This window comes from Palaemon carinicauda, chromosome 22, assembly GCF_036898095.1.
Source record: "Palaemon carinicauda isolate YSFRI2023 chromosome 22, ASM3689809v2, whole genome shotgun sequence".
NCBI lineage: Eukaryota > Metazoa > Arthropoda > Malacostraca > Decapoda > Palaemonidae > Palaemon > Palaemon carinicauda.
In genome coordinates, this window is record NC_090746.1 from 36,421,097 (window position 1) to 36,442,741 (window position 21,645).

At 40.0% G+C, this 21,645-nt stretch overlaps 1 protein-coding gene across 7 annotated transcripts in view; it reads left to right on the forward strand.

Moving 5' to 3' along the window:
• LOC137616404 (tyrosine-protein phosphatase non-receptor type 11-like) overlaps positions 1–21,645 on the forward strand; it is a 284,273-nt gene that overhangs the window by 212,832 nt on the left and 49,796 nt on the right. For all 7 annotated transcript variants that reach the window (XM_068346127.1, XM_068346125.1, XM_068346128.1 and 4 more), the window contains one exon: positions 3,428–3,776. In XM_068346127.1, the coding sequence (XP_068202228.1) occupies positions 3,428–3,776 (349 nt within the window). The remainder of the gene's footprint in view (positions 1–3,427; positions 3,777–21,645) is intronic.

Genomic DNA, 21,645 nt, shown 5'->3' on the forward strand with positions numbered 1-21,645 from the left:
TAATTCGAACACGCATAATTGGGGACTATATACATATATATATATATATATATATATAATATATATATATATATATATATATATATATATATATATATATATATATATATATATATATATATATATATATATATATATATGTATATATATATATATATATATATGTATATATATATATATCACATATACAGTATATATATATATATATATATATATATATATATATATATATATATATATATGTATATACACTCACATATACAGTATATCTATCTATCTATCTATATACCAAGGCACTTCCCCCAATTTTGGGGGGTAGCCGACACCAACAATGAAACAAAACAAAAAGGGGACCTCTACTCTCTATGTTCCTTCAGCCTAATCAGGGACTCGACCGAGTTCAGCTGGTACTGCTAGGGTGCCACAGCCCAACCTCCCACATTTCCACCACAGATGAAGCTTCATAATGCTGACTCCCCTACTGCTGCTACCTCCGCGGTCATCTAAGGCCCCGGAGGAAGCAGCAGGGCCTACTGGAACTACGTCACAATCGCTCGCCATTCATTCCTATTTCTAGCACGCTCTCTTGCCTCTCTCACATCTATCCTCCTATCACCCAGAGCTTTCTTCACACCATCCATCCACCCAAACCTTGGCCTTCCTCTTGTACTTCTCCCATCAACTCTTGCATTCATCACCTTCTTTAGCAGACAACCATTTTCCATTCTCTCAACATGGCCAAACCACCTCAACACATTCATATCCACTCTAGCCGCTAACTCATTTCTTACACCCGTTCTCTCCCTCACCACTTCGTTCCTAACCCTATCTACTCGAGATACACCAGCCATACTCCTTAGACACTTCATCTCAAACACATTCAATTTCTGTCTCTCCATCACTTTCATTCCCCACGACTCCGATCCATACATCACAGTTGGTACAATCACTTTCTCATATAGAACTCTCTTTACATTCATGCCCAACCCTCTATTTTTTACTACTCCCTTAACTGCTCCCAACACTTTGCAACCTTCATTCACTCTCTGACGTACATCTGCTTCCACTCCACCATTTGCTGCAACAACAGACCCCAAGTACTTAAACTGATCCACCTCCTCAAGTAACTCTCCATTCAACATGACATTCAACCTTGCACCACCTTCCCTTCTCGTACATCTCATAACCTTACTCTTACCCACATTAACTCTCAACTTCCTTCTCTCACACACCCTTCCTAATTCTGTCACTAGTCGGTCAAGCTTCTCTTCTGTGTCTGCTACCAGTACAGTATCATCCGCAAACAACAACTGATTTACCTCCCATTCATGGTCATTCTCGCCTACCAGTTTTAATCCTCGTCCAAGCACTCGAGCATTCACCTCTCTCACCACTCCATCAACATACAAGTTAAACAACCACGGCGACATCACACATCCCTGTCTCAGCCCCACTCTCACCGGAAACCAATCACTCACTTCATTTCCTATTCTAACACATGCTTTACTACCTTTGTATAAACTTTTCACTGCTTGCAACAACCTTCCACCAACTCCATATAACCTCATCACATCCCACATTGCTTCCCTATCAACTCTATCATATGCTTTCTCCAGATCCATAAACGCAACATACACCTCCTTACCTTTTGCTAAATATTTCTCGCATATCTGCCTAACTGTAAAAATCTGATTCATACAACCCCTACCTCTTCTAAAACCACCCTGTACTTCCAAGATTGCATTCTCTGTTTTATCCTTAATCCTATTAATCAGTACTCTACCATACACTTTTCCAACTACACTCAACAAACTAATACCTCTTGAATTACAACACTCATGCACATCTCCCTTACCCTTATATAGTGGTACAATACATGCACAAACCCAATCTATTGGTACCATTGACAACACAAAACACATATTAAACAATCTCACCAACCATTCAAGTACAGTCACACCCCCTTCCTTCAACATCTCAGCTTTCACACCGTCCATACCAGATGCTTTTCCTACTCTCGTTTCATCTAGTGCTCTCCTCACTTCCTCTATTGTTATCTCTCTCTCATTCTCATCTCCCATCACTGGCACCTCAACACCTGGAACAGCAATTATATCTGCCTCCTTATTATCCTCAACATTCAGCAAACTTTCAAAATATTCCGCCCACCTTTTCCTTGCCTCCTCTCCTTTTAACAACCTTCCATTTCCATCTTTCACTGTCTCTTCAATTCTTGCGCCAGCCTTCCTTACTCTCTTCACTTCTTTCCAAAACTTCTTCTTATTCTCTTCATATGACTGACCCAATCCCTGACCCCACCTCAGGTCAGCTGCCCTCTTTGCCTCACGTACCTTGCGCTTTACTTCCACCTTTTTCTCTCTATATTTTTCATACTTCTCTATACTATTACTCTGCAGCCATTCTTCAAAAGCCCTCTTTTTCTCTTCCACTTTCACCTTCACTCCTTCATTCCACCATTCACTGCCCTTCCTCATGCTGCCTCCAACAACCTTCTTGCCACATACATCACTTGCAATCCCAACAAAATTTTCTTTTACTAACTTCCATTCCTCCTCTAAATTACCAGTTTCTCTTACTCTCACCTCATCATATGCCATTTTCAACCTTTCCTGATATTTACTTTTTACCCCCGGTTTTATTAGCTCTTCAATCCTCACTACCTCCCTTTTACATCCACCTACTCTATTCCCCCACTCTTTTGCTACAACTAATTTTCCTTCCACCAAAAAATGATCAGACATACCGTTAGCCATACCCCTAAACACGTGCACGTCTTTCAATCTTCCAAACATTCTATATATATATATATATATATATATATATATATATATATATATATATATATATATATATTATTTATGTATTAATGAGTTTATAGTTTGATTGTGGGGTTGTATTTAGGAACATAGTTTGGAGATTTGATTTGTAAGAAACTTTATTTAAAAATGGCATTTTACCGTGCTACTAGACTAGCATGGGAATCTAGTGATAGATAAGTTTATTATTCTGAGACTTCAGACAACCCACTTCTATCAATGACTGGCTTTTGGCAATATTGTATGAACATCCGATTCATAGGACTAAATGAAATTTTATTGATAAGATTAATAATTTATATACTCACATATTTTTATATAAATGGCCACCATCCTCCCCACTGACTAGTGCCATTAACTGCTAGATATTTTCTATACTGTAATAGAGGCCTATGGTATTAAAAGGAAAGAACACGGAAAATTTATAGTTCTTCGGTAAATATCATTGTATGCCTGGCTTTTAGAGAGAAGCAATATAAACATCGGGTGAGTATAGAAAATTTATTTTATTAGAATAAAAAAAATTTCAAAACTTGTATAATATTCTTCTTGACTTAAATTATGGATTACTGGAATGCTGTTTTTTGCAGGTCTTGATTGTGAAATTGACATCCAACGAACAATTCAAATGGTAAGGTCACAGCGCTCTGGTATGGTACAGACAGAAGCTCAATATAAATTTGTATACTTGGCAGTACAACACCACATAGAAACAGTTCAGCAACGTATTAGTGAAGAACAGAAGAGCTTGCAACTTGGAAGGGAGTACACAAATATAAAATACAGTAGTGAGGCTGCAGGTGGAATTGAAATGGGTAAATCTTTATCTCGTTCAACTATATCTCTTCCAACCACGCCATCAACAACTCCTCGAGATCCCAAACGACCAACATCTACAGCAACATTGCCAAAAACACAGTCGGAAAACCATTTGCCAAGGTATGTGTTTCAGTAATTCTTTTGTAGATCTTTGCCATATTATTACTTTAAATGTAATATAGAGGGAATACTCAGCTAAAGCAATTATGCATGCAATTTAGTTGAATTGTTCTCAGCATACTAAATGGGAAAAATAAAGATGTAAGTGATAGTTATGTTTATAAAGTTAACTTGGAGCATAGTTTTGGACATTCCATGCTTAGTGTTACTTAGTCTTTATAATGGGTGAAGTTGTTTGTACATATAAAGAAATGTGGTTCCATGTCAGCCTAAAGGTACTTTATTGTAGGGTTAAATCCTAATGTGTTTGGGATTGTAGTAAGTAGAATTTAAAGAATAATAAGACTGAGCGGTTTATGAAATATTAAATAAATAAGCAGTATTATTATCAATACGTGCATTTTGAATTCTTATCAATTTTTATTGTATTTTTATTTGTTTATGTTTTATACAATATATACCTTGGATAGTCTTTATGTTTTAGCCTAAAGTGAATAACCATACATCTTAGCAAAAGGTCGATTAAAGAGTAGTCATACACCCGTCGTAAAATTTGATCCAGCTACCATAGGTGAAGAGAGATACCGTTTGGAAATTTCACTATGCCTTGTCAGTATAAGATTCACTCACAATTTATACATATCTACACTCCATATAAGGGGAAAGAGGGAAGTAGAACCTCAGCATAAGCATTGGTGCATTTACAATATGTAAATAAAATGATTGCTGTTCAAATAGTGCAGACCATTGTTATAGATTACTGAATATCTACAAAGGCAGTTTACTTAGATGATCAAGGATTTCTCAATTTGAGGAATGTTATTCCATTCTAGCTTTGTATGCTGATACAGAAGTTCTTCGATTAAATAAAACTAGGATTATTTGAGTAGGGCAAGGCCTAATTCCAGTCTGGGGAATTCACATTAAGTATCAAGATAAATTGATGAGATTAGAGGAGGTGCAACTCTGTCAGAAGCTGCGATAATGTCAAAATCAAATTAGATTATATGGGCCACTGAAATTTTCACTGTAATGTTGTTTTACCGATACAAATATCAGAAAACTGAATAGAAGAGATGTGTAAACTTGTAGAAGATTTTAAGGCTGTTACAAAATAACAATTTTCCTAGTTGCAGAGTTTATTATGAGGAAGAGAAAACTATTAAACTTTTTATTGAGTAACAGTAAATAAGTTTCCATGAGATGAGGCTCAAATATGAACGATCCTGGTAAGCCATAGGATGGAAAGATAATTCAAAAAGGGATTCTGGCAAGGTATGGATAAGAACTCCTCCTCATTCCCTGGCTATGCCATACAAAATTAACTGTCTCTTTTGAGAAATGAGCACACTAGCCTCTTTATAAAGATCTGGAGATATATGGAAACATTATGACCATTTATGTTTTGTGTTGTTGTGAAAGACTGGTAAGTTCCAGTATATATTGAGATTCCATACTGTACCAACCAAGAGTAACTTTTCTTGAATGAGAACATAAATTCAAGTAGATTTGCTTTTTTGGTAGTTTGATTTCTCAGGAAGAGCTAACCGAGAGGATGCTACTACTGTAGCTGCAAGAAGAGTTTCTGCAGGTCAGGAATAAGATAATATTTAAGTAGAATATAAGGATTCCAAAAGTTTCAGAGGAGGGAAAGTACAGCATTTGATACAAGAGGCATTCTGGTCTCCAATGATAGCTGGCCAAATTTTGAAAAAGCTGGAACAGTCATCAATAGAGATCATAACCCGTATAAATAATTTATGGATTATGGAAAGCCCAAACTAGAGGCACCAAAATCAGAAAACATTATTTCCTGATAAGATTATTTAGAAATATGGATCTTAAAGATCTGTAGAGCTCAAGAGGCTTTATTTTCTTAGGGACTAGACACTAGAGACTATTTTTCATTCTTGATGGTGTGTGTGCTTTGAAATTATTTAGGGAGCTTAGTTTGATGGTAAGTCCCAACTCCATTAAGTTGTCTTGACACTAAGATTCAGTTGTAGAATCGAGGCAGGAGCTGGTTCTGTGGGTTGTTATTCTTGTATGACTAATGTGAGAAAATTTCTCAACTCTAGAGAAGCAAATGTAAAAAAGACACTTGTTTTCATTGAGGATCTACAAAGTTGATTTAGTGGAGGTGGAGTCTTCCCCGATAACAGGAATTCCTAGCTTGCCTTATAATTACACACCTGAAGGACTGGCTTTATGATCCTCAGAAGAGTTAGGGTGGAATTTTTGTAAGAACTAGAGAAAAATTATTTTTGGAAGCTGGAGTAAAAGTGAAATAATCAAGATGGTCTGCTTGGCCATTAAATACATAGCAATGTCATTTGAAAAGCAGAGTCAATTGAAAAGGTAAAGGTAATGGTTACTGGATTGGTGAGGTCATCATGCCAGTGGTATGGTTCAGTCTGAAGAAGTCCCGACTTGTGAATTATTTGATAATAAATAGAAATGGCCCACAATATTGAGGGCTTCAGTATTTTAAAGAGAATATTAGGCAACTTTAAGAAAAGAAGCATGGTGCATAAAAATAAGGATTTTTTTCTTGTTTGAAGAACTTGGAAAAATTAGATGACTGTTGCAAAATTTGATTGCATAGTGAAAAGTCTGAAATACCTACATCCAATTAGACAGGTACAGTATAGAACTGTACTTTATAGAGAATCAGTAAATTGGGGAACGTCATTATTAGTAATGGAGTTGAGGAACATCAGTTGAACAATCTGTATTGTATTCATGAAAGTGGCCGAACCTTTTACCAGGTTAACTGCTGGCAGAATGGTGGGGCATCAAGAATACCAAAATGGGTTGTAAAATTTACTAAAACCAGGTAGATTGTTTAAAACCAGAGCAGTGAATGGGGTACTGAAACACCAGAAGCATCCATAGAACAGCCTACAGATCTGTTGGGTGGATGCATGGTACACTATTGAGTTTAACAGAAGAGAAATTTTATCTGAATGAGAATTGATATTTAGGGGAAAATCATAAGGTTTACAGAAATTCGGATTTTCCCCACATCTGGTCTTCTTGTCCCAGAATATAGAAGTTTCCATTTCACAAAACTCAAAACTCTTATTGGAAGAACATTATGTTGTCTGGAGCAGGGTAACTGACAAAGTCCACAGATCCATCCACAGTGTGGTCCACATGTATGGAATCCTGGATCATAGTTTAATTATGGAGACACTTAGAGAAGATTGACAGTGTCTTGGGAGGTTTTTTTTTTTTTTTTTTTTTTTTTTTTTTTTTTTTTTTTTGCCTAATGAGAAACTGAATGGTCATTGTGCCATTATATGAGGAATCTTGGAAGTAGTACTTTTAATAGAAATTAAGTGGCAGTGTAATCCAAAAGATGAAAAGTAATGACTAGTCTATTCAAATGTAAAAATTAGTTTTGCCAGTTAATGTATTCTAGTCAAGGGGAGAGCTGAAACATGATCTAAATAAGTGAAAGAACCATAAAATGATAACTGGCATTTTGTCAAAAGCCTAAGCTTTGAATAAGCAATATGCTGATGAAGATATATTTTTATTATAAATTCATTATTAAGATTAACAAAGTTTACATAGTCATCTCATGTAGAAGACTACTTAAATACTTAATATTTTTTAAATATTTAACTTAGCCGGTGAATATATAATAGCTGCAACTCTGCGGCTCGACAGAAAACACACTCAAAAACTCGCGAGCGATCGCTATGAAGGTTGCGGGTGTGCCCACCAGCGCCACTATCGGCCAGATACCACTCTTCCATGTAAACAAACCCTTCAATTCTTCTCTGTCGACGTTGACGACAAGACGTATCAATACTCGCTGTAGAACCTGGAGTTTTCTCAACATATTTGGTGAAGTACTTCATTTTGGTTTGAGCTTTCGCAGTGCAGGTGTTTTATCTTCATCTTAAATCTTGAACTCGTTTTTGGATAGATTTAATTTTTGATGACAAGAGAGAGAGTATGGACTTTCTTTGACTTTTAAATGGCCGACCCTTCCCTTAGACGGAAGTGTGTTTTAGGCTTTTAGCAATTATCTTATCACGTTATAAATTAATTATAGATTTTCCTCTATATATTTTATATCTCAACCGCCTTTATTAGGCCTCTTCGATTAGCTTTCCATTTATAATAAACATCAAAATAAATTTTAATGATTTGTTTATATGCGACCTTTCCTGAGAGTAGGCGGTCCTAACTTGGAAACCGAAGTTAAACAACGTTGAGCCCTTTTCAATCGTAAATAACTTTTACAGAGCTAATGATTTAAAACTTATTAAATGAAATATTTTTAGTAAATATTTTATGATAGTTTTTTTCTTTGAATAGTCTTCGTACTGTTTCAAAGATGAACTAACGTTTAGTTTATTTATGCTACGCAGTTTGCGCTCTATCGTTACGATAGAGAGAGAGAGTATCACGGTTTCACTTTGCAGAAAGAGTAAATCGATTCTGACGTTTTGTTCTTTTTTCTTTCAAAGCTTAAATGTTTTAAAGACTATTTTAAAGGAACTTTTAATTGAAAAACCTTTCAGTTTTTTCCTTTGGTCAAATAACCTGTTTATTGACGAAAGGTAAGTGGGCTCTTCTCTTCGGTGCGAAATCAAGAGAGAGAGAGAGAGAGAGAGATAGAGACGGAGAGAGACAGAGGAGAGAGAACGTTCCGATCTTTATCTCGTCCCAAGCGAGTAACGTTGTTCTCGAGTTACTCTCGTCCCTAGTCTCTGTACGGGGAGAAAGGATAAAACGTTTTTAGTTTCTATTCTCGTCCCAAGGCTCTGTACGGTGAGAGATTGAAAACGTAGTTTTGAATGAACTAGTGTTTAGTCTCTTCCCCAGCCACTGATTTTTTTATCTTAAAATATGTTTACTGTTTTTTTGCTGGTATTAATGTGCTTACATTATACGACTGATTTCGCAATTACAACCTTTTGATGAGGGTAGAATTGCGTGCTTCAGGTAGAAATCGGTTTTATTCATACCTAATGTGAATTGTTAAAAAATTCGATTTCAGTGAAATAAGTGCAAAACAGAAAATCGTAGTGATAAAGTGATATTGCGCAAAGTGTTATCAGTGTTGCGACCGAGGGTTCGTCTGTTCGTGCCTGTCGTTCGCCTAGTCCGGGACCTCTTGCAAGCTCCCAAGCCCAGGGGAGAAGTAATGTCGTACGACTTATGGGTTCGTGAGGCCTTGATCAGCGAACAGACGTTCCCTATATGGTATCAGGTGTATCTTACCAAGATCACCCCTACCATAAGGCGAGAGAGACGATTTTCTCCTCGTCATCCGAAGGCTTTTCGCATAAGAAACCGTGGAACAAGGTTTCGAGGCCCTTTAAGCGAAAGTCAGTCCTTTCAGGACAGGTCCAGCGTCCTGGTTTTAACTATTAGGACAGCTCTGACCCTATGCAGTCATCGGAAGACTGCTCGCCGCCTAAACAAAAGCGTAACACAGACTCCGAGAGTCTTTTTGTAGGCAAGGTTTTGCAGTCACAGACTTTACCCTCGTCTCTTACCGCAACCATTCCCGTTGATCCTAAATGGGTTGTACGGCAAGACTTGCAGAATAAGCTTGCCTCCCTTATGGAAGACTATTCTGCCGATAAGTCCGTTGAGCCTAGCCGTTTATCTCATCGAGATCCTGGCCTTCAGCCACCCTAACGTTCCTTTGTGCGTCCTGTTGACGTTGGCGTAGCCAAGTCACGTCAGTCAGGTTGTTTAGAACCACACTCGATGCGGTCTCGTGTGGATTTTCAGCCACATTTGGACGTTAGGCCACTTGCTGATGCTCCTGTTGACGTTCAGGACCTTCGCCAACAATCGGAGTTGACTTGTTTTGACGCTGAGCGTCAACCTCCGCATTCTAGAGTTGTTTTGACTGCTCAGACTAGGCGGTCAAAGCAGTCTCGAGTGGACGCTGTGCGTCCTCACGCACCTGTTGTTGTTGACAGTTCACAGACTGTCAAGCAGTTACATGACGTTGCGTCCTGGTCCGCTACTAATGCACCAGTGCGTGTGGACTCTGCTTGTAAAGCATTGCCACCACAGTAGGTCTCCCCCTTGCTTGAGACTCGGCTATTGTCGGACAAGGTTCCTTCAGATGAGGAAGTTGCTGTTCCCCCTCCTACTGATATTCCCTTGAGGACTCTGTCAGATGGAGAGGAGCCTAAAGCTGCTTAGCCCTCGATGGACTTTAAATAAATCATGCTGATTTTTAAGGATCTTTGTCCGGATCTTTTTGTAACTGCTGCTCCTCGTTCGCCTAAACGTCAGAGCTTACACTAGGCCTAGCTACTTCGAAGCCGTTGTTTTATAAGCTAGTGCTCTCTCGCTCTTCTAAGAGAGCTTTACGTTTGCTAGGCGACTGGTTTATCACCAGGAGGAGTTTGGGGGAGACAGCCTTTGCTTTCCCTTCTTTTAAGCTGGCTTATAGAGCGAGAGTCTGATATGACACGAGAGAAGTTCTCGGCTTGGGAGTTCCTGCCTCTGCCCAGATAGACTTCTCAAACCTCATAGACTCTCCCTGGCGCCTGGCCATGAGACGCTCCAAGATTTTACAGGTCGACTTCAGAGCTATTTTCGAGCCTTTGAAGTTTTGCTGTACAATTATGTCATGCATAAACAAGGCTTTCAGGGATGGCTCCAATGATCTGACAGCCACGTTCTCTGCAGGAACAAGTCCCTCAGGGATGGCTCCAATGATTTGGCAGCCATGTTCACTGCAGGAGTACGTAAGAGGCAAGTGCGCTCATTGTGTTCATTGTCAAGACAAACTTCACGATGAAGTCTACCAGGCTGTCTTGACAGCATTTATGGAAGGCGACTGGATGGTCTCTCTCAACCTTCAGGAGGCATACTTCCACATTCCTATACACCCGGATTCCCAACCGTTTTCTGAGGTTTGTTTTCAGGAATGTGGGGTACCAGTTTCGAGCCCTGTGCTTTGGCCTCAGTCCTGCGCCTCTCGTGTTTACGAGTCTCATGATTAATGTGGCAAAATCCCTCCATCTATCGGGGATCCGAGCCTCCCTGTACTTGGACGACTGGCTTCTCAGAGCATCGTCCAGTCTTCGCTGTCTGCAGGATCTACATTGGACGTTGAGTCTGGCCAGGGAGTTGGGACTTTTGGTCAACCTAAAAGTCCCAACTGATCCCATCCCAGATTATTCTATATTTGGGGATGGAGATTCGCAGTCAAGCCCTGCTCGAAGTCCAACTAATGCTGAAACGAAACGTTTATTCAGTCAGGAGTTGGAACAGTCTCGTAGGGACTCTCTCATCCCTGGAGCAGTTTGTCTCACTAGGGAGACTACACCTTCTGCCTCTCCGGTTCCATCTAGCCTCTCACTGGAACTAGGACAAGACATTAGAGACGGTATCATTCCCAGTCTCCGAACCAGTAAAGGCATGCCTGAAATGGTGGGACAGCAATATCAGTCTGAGAGAGGGACTATCCCTAGCAGTCAAGAACCCAAACCACGTGTTGTCCTCAAACGCGTCGGATTTGGGTTGGGGTGCGACCCTGGACGGTCGGGAATGCTCGGGTCTGTGGACCTCAAGTCAGAAGAGCATGCACATCAACGGCAAGGAGCTATTAGCAGTCCACTTGGCCTTGATGATATTAGAAAGCTTCTTCGAAACTAAGTGGTAGAGGTCAACTCAGACAACACCACAACTTTGGCGTACATCTCCAAGCAAGGAGGCACACACTCCTTCACGCTGCTCGAGATCGCAAGGGACCTTCTCTTATGGTCAAGAATTCGAGGCATCTCCCTGTTGACGAGATTCATCCAGGGGGACTTGAACGTCTTGGCAGACTGTCTCAGTCGGAGGGGTCAGGTGATACCCACGGAATGGACCCTCCACAAGGACGTGGGCAAGAGTCTTTGGGCTACTTGGGGTCAACCCACCATAGACCTCTTTGCCTCCTCGTTGACCAAAAGGTTACCAATCTATTGCTCTCCAGTCCTAGATACAGAAGCAATCTACATAGACGCGTTTCTACTGGATTGGTCTTTTCTGGACTTATATGCATTCCCACCATTCAAGATAGTCAACAAGGTACTGCAGAAGTTCGCCTCTCACGAAGGGACAAGGTTGACGTTGGTTGCTACCCTCTGGCCCGCGAGAGAGTGGTGCACCGAGGTACTTCAATGGCTGGTAGACTTTCCAAGAAGTCTTCCTCTAACGGTAGATCTGTTACGTCAGCCCCACGTAAAGAATGTCCATCAAAGCCTCCCCGCTCTTCGTCTGACTTCCTTCAGACTATCGAAAGACTCTCAAGAGCTAGAGGCTTTTCGAAGGAGGCAGCCAGTGCGATTGCAAGAGCTAGGAGAGCTTCTACCATTAGAGTATACCAGTCGAAGTGGGAAGTCTTTCGAGACTGGTGCAAGTCAGCATCTGTGTCCTCGTCCAGTACCTCTGTAGCCCAAATCGCAGATTTTCTTTTACATCTGAGAAAGGTTCACTCCCTTTCAGCTCCCACGATTAAGGGCTACAGGAGCATGTTGGCTTCGGTCTTTCGACATAGAGGCTTAGATCTTTCCAACAATAAAGATCTCCAAGATCTCCTTAAGTCTTTCGAGACCTCTAAGGAACGTCGTTTGGCAACTCCTGGATGGAACTTAGACGTGGTCCTAAGGTTCCTCATGTCAGACAGGTTTGAGCCATTACATTCAGCCTCCCTGAAGGATCTCACCCTCAAGACACTTTTCCTAGTGTGCTTGGCTTTGGCTAAAAGGGTCAGTGAACTTCATGCCTTCAGTAAGAACATCGGCTTTTCTACAGAAAAAAGCCACTTGTTCACTTCAACTTGGTTTCCTGGCCAAAAATGAACTGCCTTCTCGTCCTTGGCCTAAATCTTTTGATATTCCTTGCTTATCAGAGATCGTAGGCAACGAACTGGAAAGAGTATTATGTCCTGTTAGAGCTCTTAAGTTCGATTTAGCTCGTACTAAGTCATTACGAGGTAAATCTGAGGCATTATGGTGCTCAGTTAAGAAACCTTCATTGCCTATGTCAAAGAATGCTTTGTCATATTTTATCAGATTTTTTTAATACGAGAAGCTCATTCTCACTTGAATGAGAAAGACCGATGTTTGCTTAAGGTTAAGACGCACGAAGTTAGAGATATAGCAACCTCCGTGGCCTTCAAGCAAAATAAATCTCTGCAAAGTAATATGGACGCGACTTTTTGGAGAAGCAAGTCAGTGTTCGCGTCATTTTACTTAAAAGATGTCCAGACTCTTTACGAGGACTGCTACACACTGGGTCCATTCGTTGCAGCGAGTGCAGTAGTGGGTGAGGGTTCTACCACTACATTACCCTAATTCCAATATCCTTTTTAATCTGTCTCTTGAAATGTTTTTAATATTGTTTTTTTGGGTTGTACGGAAGGCTAAGAAGCCTTTCGCATCCTGATTGATTTGGCTGGTGGTCAAAGTCATTTCTTGAGAGCGCCCAGATTAAGGGTTTGATGAGGTCCTGTTGTATGGGTTGCAGCCCTTAATACTTCAACTCCTAGGAGTCTTTCAGCATCCTAAGAGGATCGCTGGGCTTCGTGAGGAAGACAGACTTATAAGGCAGAGTAATCGTCTAAGTCAACTTCCTTTCCAGGTACCTATATATTTTGGTTTTGTTATATTGATAACTGTCAAAAACTCTTAGCTTATACGCTGTAAACTTAATTAACTCTGGTCTCTACCCACCGCCTTGGGTGTGAATCAGCTATTATATATTCACCGGCTAAGTTAAATATTTAAAAATGATATTTTAATTATAAAATAAATTTTTGAATATACTTACCCGGTGAATATATAAATTAAAGGCCCTCCCTTCCTCCCCAATAGAGACGCAGCAGGACGAGAAGAATTGAAGGGTTTGTTTACATGCAAGAGTGGTATCTGGCCGATAGTGGCGCTGGTGGGCACACCCGCAACCTTCATAGCGATCGCTCGCGAGTTTTTGAGTGTGTTTTCTGTCGAGCCGCAGAGTTGCAGCTATTATATATTCACCGGGTAAGTATATTCAAAAATTTATTTTATAATTAAAATATCATTTTGCATGCAAATACTGTTACTTATTTTCTTTCTGCAGATGACTCAAGTGTTGTACAGGTATTGATTCATAAGAACTTTTTATTGTATTTTTATTGAAAATGGATATCCAGATTAGTTGCTTTAGCGTGATACTCTTGAGTGAGCATCTATTATATTTCTCATAACAGCAGAAGGGATTTCTTTTTCTGTATATAAGCAATTAGTTATGCAAGTCAAGTAATAAGCATAACAAGAGAAAAAAATAGGAGTGTAACAGAGATCTTACATACATAGCCTAACAAAGTTTTCCCAGAAATTCTTGTAGGTTTTATACTGAAATTAAGTTACAGTGAAAAATTATATGCAGTATATGAATCTGTTTATCGTATTCAGATTTGCACACTTGTTCAACTCTTACCTTGCTACTCATCTAAACCTGAAAAGTATCCTAAATAATGATCCACTTTATGTTGTCAGGCAAACGTATATTTTTATTAACAAATCATTAGTGGAAACAATGAAAATTAGTTATGTTAGGTCTACTGTGAAACTACTTAAAACATAACAAACAAGAAGGTAGTTTGGAAATGAAGCAACTATCACATATAAATAAGAAACATTCTGTCACTAAATCTGTATATTTTGAAATGAGAATGCCTGTGAGAAGGCAATAAGGAACACGCAAGAAGAATGAAAAAAAGGTTGAGGGAAGCAAGAAAGCAAGATAAAAAGCTGCAAAGTTGATGTTGGTGCCAATGCTGATACTTAGTATTTCTAAAATCTTATAGGGCCATATCTCGTTTGAGGGGAACCATTCCCACAGGACAGCAAAATTATATATTCAGCAAATTTAAAAAGAGAGGTGTCCATTTTGACTCCGTGTCAGGGCTATCTAAGGGTAATACAGTACAGTATTATGGTTCTGTAAATACACATATTTTTATCACAAAATAGGCACCTGTAATAAGCTCACTTATATTAAATGCGAATAATGTGTAGGTCAGTGAATTATGGATTTTGAGCAATATTTCCTTTTCTAACTAACTTTTCTTACATTAAATTGTTAAATTCTAGCTTTTTGTATGAAGTTGCATTACTTTAATTTTTTTTTTCTAAATACAGATATATTGCTCACGTTTGCAAATACCCAGTATTCTACAAGTATTTCATAATATAGAACTTTATAGAAATAAAAATAAAATGGGGAAAATCCAGATTAAAGCTTTTGCAATAAAGGAGATTTGATAAAAGGAAAACTTTTATGGGGAGGTGCTGTGTGGTTTCCAAGTTCTTTCTAATGTAAGGCTTTAACAGGGAATCCAATACGACAATTCCTAAAAAAAATATTGTCTCCCCCTACTCTTGGGTAGGTGTATCAATGTGCAGAATGTGGAATCAGTGTGTATATGAGAAACCCAGAATTTCAGGCTTATTTGAACTTGCCACAGCACTTCAGTAGCTGAAAATTATCTGCTATGAGTGATGCCATTCACAGCATTCTAAGAGATGGATCATCCTCTAAGAGTGATGCCATTCACAGCATTCTAAGAGATGGATCATCCTCTAAGTTGACTGCCAGCATCCCTTTACCACTTGACCACTTTCGCAATCCAAGACATAAAAACAATGTTCTGTTCAACTGCATGAGGCTAGGGAGGAGGAGCAGTTCTGGAGACCACACAGCACCTTCCAAAAATAAGTTTTTTTTTTCTTTGTCAAAATTCCCTTTTTTGGTTAATGGGCCCATTCCATAACAACTTTCTGTAACCAAACAAAATACTACATGCATATATTCCCAAGAGTAAGAAGAAAAACTGACAAGTCTGACTTACCTTACAAGGATGACTGAAGAATACCGGCTGCATGAATGTTCTACTGCTTGGATTTGTTTCTTGTAGTGTTTTATAAAGACCCTATGTCCAGACCAATCCATAAAACTCTGGTTGTCCTGAAATCGCATATTAGCCATGAACGTTGGTGGAGAGGCAATTTTTCTCATATCATGGGTTTTAGGGATGGAGAGACAGAATTTGCCTTTGTAATTGAGTAAGTAATCAAAATACAGATAGCCCCGGGTGAAAGGGACTTGTTGGTCTGGGTATTTTGAAACAAACTACTGCACTTTCTGAAGGCGTGGATCTCTGTAAATATAATTTTAAGGTCAACACAGGACAGAGGTTGCTATCTCCCAACCCCAGAGGTGAGATATAAAGCCGGTCCCGTTTCTGAAGATGCTCTTCGTTTTTTACTAGAAAAAGGAGACACAGGGTCAGAATGAGAAGACAACCTGGTATTATTATAATGAATTCCTCGTCCCTCCGAAACGCTGACTCCTGCTCACGACGTTAAAGCTATTAAGAATATAGCTTATTGCAAAAGTTCTTTAAAAGGAATGGTGGAGTTATCTAACCTAGCCAAAAACTCTAGAACTCTATCCACAGAACAAGAAATCACAGGAGTGGGTGTTGATGGTTTATGCAAAGCAAACTACTTACTGAACTTAGGAAACATGCCGGAATCAAGATGGATGTCAAAGGCATGCTTGAGAGGATATGTTTAAACCAATTTATATGACAGCATTGGTGATGGCTGGAGCCTCCTTTCCTCAAATAGGTGGACCAGAAAGGAAACCAAGAAATGCAGAGTTATCTGACTCCGTATAAAAGCCATCCACGTCTTCCGCACAGATTGGTATTGTCTTGTAGTTCATCAAATAAGTCAAGTTGTGGGCTAGGAAATCTTTTTCGTAAGTATGAAAGAAAATCCAAGAGTAAAGTTTTTGTTGTAAGGAAGAAGTGAAGGTATTCTGCCTTCCTACTTTCTGATATAGCTGTGCAGACCAAAGTGGGTGCATTCTTGGTCTAAAGAGGTTTAAAGGCTACGCATGAAAAGCAGAGGTAAGGGAAAGTGACAATGCCCTAAAGACTGACCATATATACAGCAAGCCCCCTCTACACCTAAGGTAGGACTAAGGAGGGCCAGGCAGTGGCTACTGATGACTCAGCAGGTAGACCTGTAGGCTCCCCCAAACCCCCCATCCTTAGCTCACAAGGATGATGAGGTTGCAGACACTTCAAATAACTATCAAGCTTAAGCAAGCCTCAAACTCCCATCCAGCAGATCACCAGGCAGAAGTGTTTCCAGTAGGCCACTATGGGCTTTTGGACCAAAGTGGTGCTATCAGCACAGCTGTCCATGAAAAATCCTGAAGGATCTTCAAAGTCTTGAAAATCAAACTCATCGAAGGAAACATAGATTGACAACCATCTGTTCCAATCTAGATTCAGAGCATTTCTTGCCACTGCTGGAGAGCTCGCATTTGGAGCTAGATATAATGGAAGTTTGTAGTTTTCTTTCTTAGCAAACAGATCTATTGGGAGAACTAGCTGCAAAACCTCCTGAAAAGAACTCTGATCTTGGGTCCATTTCATATGCAGGACTATCAACCACTACGATTAGTGAACCAGACAGATGGAATGGTGATAGGAAGATATTTTTCTCCTGAAGGAACTTCATAATGGGAAGGGTCACTGTGGTGAAAATTTTCAAGCAGAAACAGCCCTCCAGAGGCAACATACACCTACATTTTAGTGAAGATCCTTATATGGGAGTTAGTTCTCGGAGCAATTCTTTTCAACATCAGGAAGACCGTCATCAGTTCCAACACATTTATGTAAAATACTGCAAACTGAGGGCACCATTTCCCAAAATCAAAGGTCTAATCTGAATTACCTTTCCAACCCAACCAGGACACGTTTGTATGAATAATCATGGAAATCATTGGGAGGGACCAATGGGACTGACCTGGCCAAGAAATTTGGCGTCGTCCGTGGCCTGACAACTGAGCTCAACGGTTCCAAAACCCCCTCTGAACCACCCTTTTTCATGCCCAATTTAGGTTTTTCAACTTGTTCTTTAGCACTGGGTCGACTATCAAGGCAAACTAAAGAAGGACCAAAATCTTTTCCAGTTGATGCCAGGAAGATAAGTGGTTTGAAACAAAGCTTATAACATTGCTTTTAATTCTTTGCTGTGATGCTTTTGTAAGTCTTAGTGTGCCTTTCACCATATTCCATTGGAGACCTTACCACTGGAATATCCTTTACAGACTTTACTTTGACTTTGCAAAATTGATCAAGAATCCTAGGTCCTGAAGAACCTGCAAAAGCTGATTTGTGTACTGTATATGAGGCATAATTCTTTTTTTATCTCCTCCCAAATCAGCCAGTCGTCTAAATAAGCTGTGATCTGAAATACCTGCAACCGCAAGAGTTTAATCACTACCTTTACTAGCTGTGTAAACACACTTGGACTATTGAGCAAAATGGCATTGCTTTGAACCTGTACAACCCCTTCCTGAGCTGAAAATCTAGGTAAGATCAGTAGGGGGGTTAAAAGGGATGTGCCAATAAGCGTCTTTTAAGTTTATAGTACAGGTCCATGTCTCTCAGTGTAGTAATTGATGTACATGCAGGACGGTGGTAATTTTTAATGTATCATATCTGATGAGTTTGTTGAGGTGAAACAGGTCAATGATCACTTTTCTTGGGGGAGTCTTTCTTCAGTAGACTGAACAGTCTGTCCTTAGATTTTAGAAACCTGCACCTTTCTATGACTTTTTTTCAGCATGTTGCTTACAAAGGAGTTAAGTTCCATGGTCCTAGCTTGATTAAATTTGTGATGTGGGGGGTTTTGCTACCCAAGATCAACCAAGACCCACTGAGACTGCTTTGTTTCCACATAAAAAAGTCTAACATTCCCGAAAACAATGGGGTTGACCCACAACCCGAAGCTCCTCATTGACGATATCCTCTGCATCTACAGTATGTGGTTTACTGGCTCCTTTATTTCCCTTGAATGATCTCAGGATCTTAATTCTGAGCAGAATTGATCCATTCCAAACAAATGGAACACTGTTAAGTGAGGGTCCCAAGCCCTGCCCAAATCAACAGAACAATTAAAAGGCTCTTGACCCCACACCGGGTTATCACATCCAGCGCAGATGCATCTTGGTTCAATGTCATTCATCTGTAATAGACATATTGTATTTTAGATAAGAAGAAATATATAAAACTCACTTCAGAAAGGGATAGGAAATCCCCATCCCTTTCCAATAATAGTCACTAACTAAGATAGTTATGCTTACAACATAATTACCCACTTATCATTGATATTCACTTTTGTAAGGTAGACTATAGTCTGTCCCAGCCCATATAGCATATGACCTCATGGTCTACCAAGCAAAAGGTTATGAGAGCAACTACTAAAGTGGGCCTCCCAAGTCTTAAAATAGGAAGAGATTTAGATATCAATATACATTTCTATCATGTCTCTTCTCTCCCTTCAATACCCATATCAAATGAATATAGTAGGTGATCTACCTGTAGGAAGGTACGACTGACTGGCCAGCCCTATCTTCTAATGGTGTCATATCCAAAGAGGACGAGAACAACCCCTCCCTACAATATATAGTATACCAACACATTTATGTATGTGAGAATACTGTCTTATTAATAGGTTATCAATGTAATAATCAACTACCTGGTTATATAGGTTATAAAACTACTGTAATACGGATGAATAGCTAGACTAATCTCCCTTCTAGCCTTACCTCACCAAAGTTAGAACTAACAGGCTACAATTAAGGAACACTTGGTTTAGGATTCAACTACATTAAGCTAGTTAATCAAGTGAAATTATAATTAAATATGATAATCACTATTTTACCTGCCAGACAACCACCAATAAGGCTGTTAGCCTCATTGTAGTTATAGATGCCACAAAGTTAATCTTTTTTCATAACTTGACTAATATTTGAAACTTGTTGATTAATGAAATTAAAGTTACCAAAATGTCATTGGCAATTAAAACTACCTCAATATTTAGCAATTACAATACTTACAGTTGTGAACTAAGGGACGAATTGGCTAAGCCAGTTAGAGTATAAACTGAATATAATTATGAGATATTTAGAAAAGTATTAAAGTAACATTTGGAAGGGTGATTGAAAAACCCCACTTGAAAAGGAAGGATATACATGAAAACTAACAACGATCGAGCTGATGACTAACCAAATAATAATGATAATAATAATAGTAATAATTATAATAATAATAATAATAATAATAATAATAATAATAATAATAATAATAATAATAATAAAAGGAAGACAAAGAAGTCTAGACTTCCCCCTCGGCCTGCTCAACAACATCCCACAGTTACTATGACTGCGGTGCCCCAAGTGGTGGCCCAAACACAGACCACCTTCCAAGTGGTGCCTCAACAGCTGGTTGCCCAGTCACCAGCATTCAACCCCGGGTTTGAGAGGCAGACCACTGCCTCTCGGTTGAAAGGTAAAGGATCCAGACGGGGCTCCTCTAGACATCCCTTGAGGTAAAGGAGGATGCGGTCGATGGGTAAATCCTCCGATCAATCGAAGCAAGGAGATGCTTCCGGTAGGAGGGAGGTTCCAACAATTTCAGGATCGTTGGACCTTCGATCCTTGGGCCCACGGCCTAATCAAGATTGGACTAGGATGGAAACGGAACAAGTCCCCAACATCATTTCCATCAAATTCCAGGGAAGGCTGTTTTGTGTTCCCATGAAGGACTCAGAAAAACTCAAGTCATTCTGGACTTGTCGCCACTCAACAAGGTTATAAAAAAACAGCAAGTTCAGGATGTTAATCCTTTAACACATAAGGACCCTGTTACAAAATGGGGCGTTCACAGTCTCGATAGACCTGACAGATGCCTTTTGGCACCTTCTAGTCAGTCACCCCCTCTCCTCCTACCTAGGATTCAAGTTACAGAAGATAAAGTATGTTCTAAGAGCCATACCCTTCGGACTAAACATAGTCCCAAGTATCTTCATGAAACTTGCAGACGCAGTCGTGCAACAACTACGCCTAGAAGGTGTTCAGGTAGCAGCGTACCTGGATGACTGGCTGGTGCGGGCAGCATCCGAAACGGCTTGTCTGCAAGCATCCTAAGAAGTGATCCAGTTCCTGGAACATCTCGGATGCAAAGTCAACTTCAAGAAGTCTCGACTCTCTCCAGCTCAAGGGTTTCAATGGTTGGAAAGCCATTGGAACCTGAGTTCACATCGTCTCTCCATTCCCTCAGGGAAGAGGAGGGAGATCGCAGGGTCTGTCAAGAGACTACTGTAATCCGACAGGATTTCAAGACGCCAACAGGAAAGAGTACTGGGCTCTCTCCAGTTCACAGCAGTAACAGACCCAGTGCTAAGAGCACAGCTGAAAGATGCGTCAGGAGTCTAGAGAAGATACGCATCAAACAGTAGAAGAGATCTAAAATGACCGATACCGGCCTTACTACGATCACTTCTCAACCCATGGTCAAAGGCCAAGAGCCTAATGAGGACCGTGCCCTTGCAACCACCTCTGCCGTCGATGACCATCCACATGGATGCCTCGACGGAAGAATGGGGAGTTCACTCCCATCAAAAGAAAGTCCAAGGGGGAATGGGGGACTTGGTCATCTCTGTTCAAGGCCCTTCTCATCAATATTTTGAAAGCCATGGCAGTCCTTTTGACGTTGGGAAAACTCTCCCCACGCAGATCAACCCTCATCAGGCTGATCTTGAACAACGAAGTGATAGTGAGACGTCTGAACCGACAAGGCTAAGATCGTCCTAGATAATCCATGTGATATTAGCCATTCCTTGCCTAAAGGGACGGGACCTATCAGCAGTTCACTAACAAATGATCCGCAATGTGACAGCGGATGCTCTACTCAGGCTCAAGCCGATAGAGTCAGGATGGTCCACAGACGCAGACTCATTCTCTTCCATCTTGGAACAAGTTCCGG